General features: G+C 37.2%; 1 protein-coding gene across 1 annotated transcript in view; it reads right to left on the reverse strand.

Moving 5' to 3' along the window:
* Positions 1-5,767, reverse strand: part of LOC108748821 (A disintegrin and metalloproteinase with thrombospondin motifs 4-like) — a 10,875-nt gene extending 5,108 nt beyond the window's left edge. The window contains exons 1-7 of the mRNA XM_018487190.1: positions 5,654-5,767; positions 5,412-5,541; positions 5,123-5,252; positions 4,783-4,925; positions 4,396-4,448; positions 440-566; positions 137-301 (exon numbers count right to left, since the gene is read on the reverse strand). Of these exons, the coding sequence (XP_018342692.1) occupies positions 137-301; positions 440-566; positions 4,396-4,448; positions 4,783-4,925; positions 5,123-5,252; positions 5,412-5,541; positions 5,654-5,690 (785 nt within the window). The 5' untranslated portion in view covers positions 5,691-5,767. The remainder of the gene's footprint in view (positions 1-136; positions 302-439; positions 567-4,395; positions 4,449-4,782; positions 4,926-5,122; positions 5,253-5,411; positions 5,542-5,653) is intronic.
* Between the last annotated feature and the right edge of the window lie 2,334 nt (positions 5,768-8,101).

Raw genomic sequence — 8,101 nt, forward strand, 5'->3', positions numbered from 1 at the left:
TACGCGCTGCGTATCACGTCAAAATCAATTTGAACAAATGAGAAAAAGATTGTAAAAATAACAAATTCTTTCGTGCATTTTCCAATAATAGATCAAAGTCAGCGTTCTTAAGTCAACGTTGCGTACAGTTACCTACTTTAGAAAATGATGGAAGGAGGACACACTGCAGTGGGACCATTTGAAGCCCTTCTCGGTGTGCCTAAGATCGCTCATGATATATCCGTCTTCCCATCGACATTTTTCTGCCCCTGGTCCACCCAGGTAGCTAGGCGGTGGTGAACCGTCGTGAACGGCACCCAATCTACGATTCACATAAAATGTACGTTTTATTATCAGCGGTGTCAATCGGTTCTCATTTCTCAGGCAAAAGAAGGTGGGTACACGTATAGCGATAGATAAAAGTGAGAAGAAACAGGTTTGTATGATAATTTACGCTTACAGGTGGCCGACCTCGTGCGCAGCGACGATGATACCGCTGAATCCACCGGTATCTTCGATGATAGCGACCGAATTCACCTTCTCAAGGCGTTTATTCACGACGCACGCCCCGCCGACGTATGCGAATCCTGTGCAGAGGAGACTCTTTAGCATTGCCTTGCGTTTGCGTTTCCCTGGCTATGTGCATACATCGAACGGTAGTACTACTTCATTACTATTAGAATCATATTCGGTATTAACGCAAGCTGTCTCGTTAAATTAGCGACAGAAGTATGTCTTCACTGTAAACACTTGTCAATTATTAGACACTTGCTAATTATTAGATCTCGGGATCTTGACTTTTGGGGACATTGCAGGCCCATCAAGTTCGATTGCTCTCAGTCAGTAATTTGTGCGCAATGTAGTTTCGTTTGTATTTACGTTTTCGTTTACGGTGAAGAAACACGCGTTGTTAATACACCATAGACATTGCTAGTATCTCGCGCTTTCGCACCCTATGAGGATTATTATGAATTATTTATTATTATTAATTCGTTTGTGGATAAATGTTAAAAACAAGTAGTTACGTCGATATATATGCGGCATGCATCCGTTAATTCGTCGCCCAATGGTTAACGAGAGAGTTAGCCGAAGATATTGCATAGTTTACGTTCGAAATGTCTACGAATTTGCCGATCAACAGATCGGACGTCATTGCCTTCCCTTCCCCCGATTCAATATCGATCGATTACGAAAAAGTAGGCACATCTCTCTCTTTAGTGTTGTTCTGCTTAGTGATTTCAAAGACTTACCAAAGACCACGATCCATGACAATGTAATGCAGCCAAAGGTATACAAGAGTCATAAATTATTACTCAGGAGAGATACAGAACAAAGAGCGCAGGTGATATAAAAAGAAAAAAAGAGAATAAAGACGGGAGGAGAAATTAAATTTTGAGCGACTGTTTCTTTTGTTTTTCTTTTTTTTTTTTTTTGGTCGAAAAAATAATGAAATATACGAGCGAGATACATGTAATTACCGAAATGGTATTTGATGTATAAAAGTTCGTGAAACAACAGTATGTATATACATAAAATGCGGAAACTGTAATAATTGTGTAGAGTACAGTGGCGGATCCATTACAACCCGATATAGAATTGCCGCTACACATAAAAGTTAACAAAAAATTAAAATGTTTTTTTTTTCTTTTGTGCTTAAAGTCGAACGCTCAAATTTTAACTAAAAACCATTATTTTTGAAAAGTACATAATTTTGACTTTCTCTTGACTTGATGTGTTCCTTGGATGGATTTCATTATATTTTGCACTTTATTTTTGTCAACGGTATTGTGTGAATTGTTGAATCGAGATGCGCCAAAATTGTCTCGATCCGCCACTGTATAGATACTGAGACCTAGTATATATGCAAAATAGATATAAACACATATAGAAGTAGGTTTTAGAAGCAACTGTGCAAGGGAACAGCAGAGTTTGAAAAAGGCAATTGCTTGACGAATCTGTATGATGCGCGCATGAAATCATTACGTAAGAAAAGAAGAATATAAGGCATTAGAAGTAAAGTATATATGATATTGATATAGATAAAAGCTAATACATACGCAAGTAAAGTATGTAACAGAAGTTTGCTTTGAGTAACTAAAGAACTCTAAGTCTCGAAAAATAAAAATCAGTAAATAGAACTTGAAGTGTTTCTAAAATTTCTTGATTTTACAAACAAAATTTACCAGACTTCCTTTATTTATCCGTATTTGCGCTAAATATTCAAAATTCTGGAAATCTGAAGGTTGAAACTTTATAAGGCAGTGCATAATGTGCAAGAACTTAAAGTTGAAAAAGCTAAAAAATAACAGTTTCTCTGTTCGAAAAAAAAAAAACGTACCTGCGGTTCCTCTATTGCACACATCATTCGCGTATTGCCTCCTGCACATATCTAATCTGCAATGCAATAACAAAAATACTCTTTATCATGTAGATTTACATACTCAGTGACATTTCTGACCTGGTCACGGGACAGACAATACTTAGACGGTGAAACTCAGACACCGTACATATTAATCCTTTTACAATACTGCACAAGAGAACAATAAAAAAAAAAAAATGTAAAAATAAACGCGTTAAATCGTCGCTTGAACGAGTTTGAAACGATTCAATTTGTGCCGTGGTTCGCTAGATTTCTCTCGGGTTGGAACACAAATGATAATCATCCTCTCGAGAAACTGTAACCGCCAAGTGTAAAACACACTACCCTGCGTTTTGAGAGAAAGTTCCGTGATGTCCTTGCGATAGTCAGTAAATGTGGATTTGCGTGTGATCGAAAGCAACACCCGCGAAGCGAACGTCGCAAAAAGAAAAAAAAAAAAAAAAAAAAACCAGGATTCGTAACCGGCACAATTTTAGCATGGTCGAATTTCGATACTTAAGAACACGTAAAAACAATTTTCCTATAACGGAGCCAAAATTGTGTCAATTTCAATCCTTATTAGAAATTCTCCTCAAACACAAAAGAAAAAAAAAAAATTTCAAAAAAGAAACGCGCTCCTTCCTCGAGGCAGCCTTGAAGAAAACGAGTGTTGCGGAAGCGCACGTGTAGCCAATGTGCGAAGTATTAAAAAACAAAAAAATTGATAAGTAAATAAAAGCAAAGAAACCGCGCCGAGCGCGTTTGGTGCATGAATCAATGCCCGCTTATTAAACGGTGATCTCGTGTCGGATTTCATTAAACAATTGTACGCGATTGCGAGTTGGCATTTCGATTAAGCGTGACAGACGTTGCGGGTTCCGATTTATTGTACAAGATTTCACATTCATATGGCGCAACTGAAGGAGGAATTCGTCTAACGAACCGTATACTTGTAAATTACGTAGATCTGCATAAATGAAGACTTAATATGCATGGATTATATGTTGCCTCGTTTATTTTATTAATTCGAATTGATTTAAAACATATTCAGATTATGCCGCAAAAATGTAAAGGGCTGAAATATTACTATTACATCGATGTATGCGGTAAAATTCATTACACATCATATTAGAAATAGAATTTATCTAAATATAAAATTACGGTAATTAACTTCAATTATAATTTCCGGTTGGATTAATATTTCAGTTCTCTTTACTTTCTATATTTTTAACACCTGTTTGGAGTAACTCTGTCTAGAGTGTTGCAAAATACTTGTAATAAAAAAAAAACCACGAATTCGTCGGAAGGAAAAAAAGATTTACATTAAAGCCTGCTCAATCTACGTAGTAAGTTACGTAACTCACACATACAAATGATTCCTCTCTGCGAATCGCTATATATTTTTAAGAAGTTACAGGAAACTGACTTCAAACTTGATCTTTATGACTTTCCAATGTAAATGTCAAACTGGACATTTTATATATTTAGTGATACGTTTTGATTTTTACGGTTCTGCGAACCTATGAGTTTCCGTACATGACGCAATTGGCATGATTGTCCGGTGTTACGGCGTTTTGGGATCACAGCGCGGCCCACGAATTATGCGTTATCAATTAAATTAAGATTAGTGGTACCATACCCACTCCTCATTCGTTCCTCCTTGCTCGAGCGTGTGCGTAAGAAGCTCTGAATTACAAGTGCATTGTCTCGCAGACACCGATTACAAGTTCCTAATTTCGCTCGTTGGAATCACGCGAGGAAGATATTTCTGTTTGAAGGCGTTTTCGTCATCAGCGAGCGATGGGATTTCTCGCATTATCGCGATACGTCCTGATCCTCATATCTTTTCGAAAAATATCTTCCCCAAGAATCCCAAAATATCCCCTAACTCTACTGTATCTGTTAGACTATGTACCATTACTGCATGTCAACCGTCAATAATACCGTCAACTATATACATTATACATGCTAGCAAAAATGCTGTACCATACGTTATGAAAATTAAGAAAAAGAAAAAAAAACGAAGTAAAGCGTGATCGCTATGTAATAAACCATACCGGCAGTTCCCTTAGTGCAGCGGCCGCCTTTCCTACGACGGCACATATCATACCTGTTTTGCGGAATAAAAATCGAGAGTATGAAATCATCAGAGAGAATAAAACGTAAGATTTATAATAAACATTATCGTAACGCAAAAAAGAGAAACGAGAAAGTTATCGAAGTTAATTATTGAGTGCTTCTACGTGGAATTCAACATTCATTTACGATGTATTCGCGCTTCTCTCATTTACGTCGTGTAAAGTTAGTGAATGCTCGTTGGATTGACAAATAAATGAAAAGTATGGATCATCAGAGAGGTTATCGTTTTCTGGCAGGCACTTTCGTGACTTGCCGTCAAATTACAGCACTGCACGTAGGCCGTTTTACGGATCGGGCACTCTTACTTTGTGACAGCGACGGCAATGTCGTATACAGGAAGTCTCCTCTCCCGGAAAAGATATTTGCCCATGTCTGTCAGAGCGGCTGCCGAGTCAATTGCGTCTCTTCCCACGCGATTCCTTTCTAAATACGGTGTCGCGTCTCGTCCCTGAGTATAATACAATTGGTCTTATTTATATTTAGGCACCTGCAGCTTCAATCTTCAAAGATCGTTTTTTTTTTCTCTCAATAATTATAAAGTTTGATAAGTAGACTTTACATATTATTTTAAGAAAAGATCTGTCGATGTGTAGATTATAATATATGTATATAAACTAGGGTATTAATTTTACTACTGTCTCTTACACGTGAAATAATTATTCCCGCTATACTGATACGTATTTTTGGCCCCTTCAGTAATTTGTACCTCAGATCAACTCCGTTCCAAAAGGACACGAAGTATCTCTTTATCTGCACGTTATCGCCGCCGTGCAATCTGAAAAGAGAAGATCCGTTTCATCATTGAGAGAAGTGAGTTAAGAGAAATTATAAATGTCACTGCAGATACACGGAATATTCGTATAAGGAAAAATAACAGTTACAGTCTGTATATACTCGCGCTTCACAAAGATGATATTAGTCGACTCTCTCTCACCTGTACCCATCGTAATCCACAATACAAAGGATTTCCGGGTAAATGACGTACGGTGCTTCGCGTCTCGATCTGCTATTAATCGAGCGCTTAATCCTATATCTCTTGACTAAGCGATCTGGTTCCATAAGCGCTGAAAACATTTGTATTTATATTTGCAGTCTTAGGATTTTTTTAAAATCAATTTTTAAACTGCCAACTCAAATAAGATCGAAAGTGAAAGTTTTGACGTATATTCCACTCACAAAAGTCACTGTACTCGTCGCTGATAGGTCGATCCATTTTCCTGAAAACGATATGATGACTTGTGTGTTCCAAGTCCTCGCTATTAGTTATGTTGGGCAGTAGTTTGGGTTCGTAAAGAGTTGACGCTTTGCTCACTACTTCTTGCAGAACCCGTTCTGGCAGTGGCCGGATAACTAATTCTGAACCGATGGTTCCATCCTGAACGAAAAGATGTACACTTAATTAATCACGTAATTAATTATTCTATTAAACAAACATAGTCATTTATCAAATGAGTATAGAATCAAGTGTCATGGGAATGTCCGACTTCGGATTACAAAATTTTATTTTAATTCGATGCGAATTAAAAAAAAACTTATTTATATGCATATTATGTCTCTAATTTATTATTTTTAATTAGTAATGAATTTGATTAGTACTTTTTTAATTAGTAATATTTTAGATGTAAAGCGAAATTTTGTTCTTAATATTCTCTTTCTTTCTTCTTTTTTGAAGGCTGTAATGTCAAAATATCATCTCGAGAAATGATTCAAGCGACTAGCTGATTATATTATATATATAATATTCAAATAGTTTACATTCAAACGTATCGCAGCATAAACTTTTTCGTAATTAACCGTGACTATAATTGTACCTAATAATAGTTTTTCTAAACATTACTGCGATGTGTTTAACTGATAAATATAAAACATTTCTTCTCCTATATAAACTTTGCAAGTAAAAAGTTAAAACATAATAATAATAATAAATCAAGAAAAAAACATGACGTGAGAACAAACATTGTGTAATGAACAAACTTGAGCAAAGAGATTAAAAATTAATAATCCCGCCATATAAACTTCGAAACGATTCGAAGTGATTAATCTTAAGTTTGATCGCTGAAACACACTCTCGGTGTGTATAAACACTATAAACCGGGCCCGATACCCATAATTATTAGACGACTCATACCTGCTCTCGAGTCTCTCTCCGAATTGTGCAAGATTTGAATATTGCAAATATCGCGGTATATGAATCACGGCGCGTTAGTTGAGGGGCATGTTAAATCGAGCGTTTCCATCCAAGTCGGGCGTCGAGTATACGTTTTACGGCGAGTTGAATTTACTCGGTATTCCCGATCCGGACCCGATCGCGCCGCTCGATCTGCAGTCTGCGAGAGGTGCACTGGTCAGATCTCGGGAGAGGGGGAGTGAAAGCGAAAGGTCAGGCCAGCACGGGGTCACTTAGAACAACGCTTTTACGACGCGTTATGTAACCAGGCATTATGTATACGTGACCGCGCTTGAACGACATATTATATGTCTTTGTCTTCATTAAAATTTCATTGAAACTCCTACGCGCGAAAATCGCCGTCGAAGCCGTCTGAGAAATCAATTCCGTCCGTGGATCCATCGGATCCCCTGAGTGAACGAGAGGTTTTTTTTTTCTTTTTTTGTGACCTAACAATTAACTTTCACGACTCCCGCAAGATACAACGCGTGATTGTAATGTAATATGTCCGTGCTCTCGCCCGCGCACCAGTTATATTACTCGTATTTGCATCGCGAGTAATGATCTCGCGCGTAATAGCGCAATTTAGATCGTCCCGACCTTTCGGATAAAGCATGCGGACGTGCAACGCACGTAGCGTGGTTGCTTGCGAAATTCAATTCTGTTTCGCTGAAGAAAAAAAAAGAAACATCAGGAGTAACAAGCAATTAAGATTAATTGAGAAGTGAAGGGACAATCAATTGGTGCAATCAACTTGCCTCATTTTTAATTTATGTATAAGAATTTTCTTCGTATTATTTTCTAATTCTTTTTTTTTTAAGTCTTGCCCCTTAATACAAAAATTTGCATCCTCAACATTTTCTTGAAAAGGCTTTTTCTATGAGAATTTACATCGCATTCTGTTCTTCAAAAACGCTTAAAGTTTGCAATCTTGTAACCTCTCCTCGATGGAATCGCGAATATAATTATCATATTTAGTGACGTGGATAAATCTCGAAGATTTCACGAGAATTATACGTGATAAATGCTAATACGGGGAAAATATCTCATACAGCTGATTCCTTCTTAGAGGTGCAATTAAGAGAGCTTTGTAAGAGAAATCAAGTCACGCTTGTTTAAACGCGAAATTATTAGGAATACAACGGTTCCTTCGTTCTCTCTCTCGAAATTGCAGACTGCGGCGAAAGGTAGGACCGACGCATACAAGTTTATTGGCTTCTGTCCCGTAGACACAATACCCTTCACGCGAGACTTCGTTCTGACTAAGGCGAGAAAGACGTCGATTGCGAATATAAGAAAATGTCAAAACCATGGCATCACCATGGTATTTAGGTAACTTTAATGCCGCAGCGGTATACATAACGACACATCATTTGATTCAAAATTATCTACAATAGACTGTAAAATTAAAATTTCATTATAATCTTCATTGTAGTCTTTTCAAAATTAAATGAGGA

The sequence above is a fragment of the Trachymyrmex septentrionalis genome, unplaced genomic scaffold (genome assembly GCF_001594115.1).
Source record: "Trachymyrmex septentrionalis isolate Tsep2-gDNA-1 unplaced genomic scaffold, Tsep1.0 scaffold243, whole genome shotgun sequence".
NCBI lineage: Eukaryota > Metazoa > Arthropoda > Insecta > Hymenoptera > Formicidae > Trachymyrmex > Trachymyrmex septentrionalis.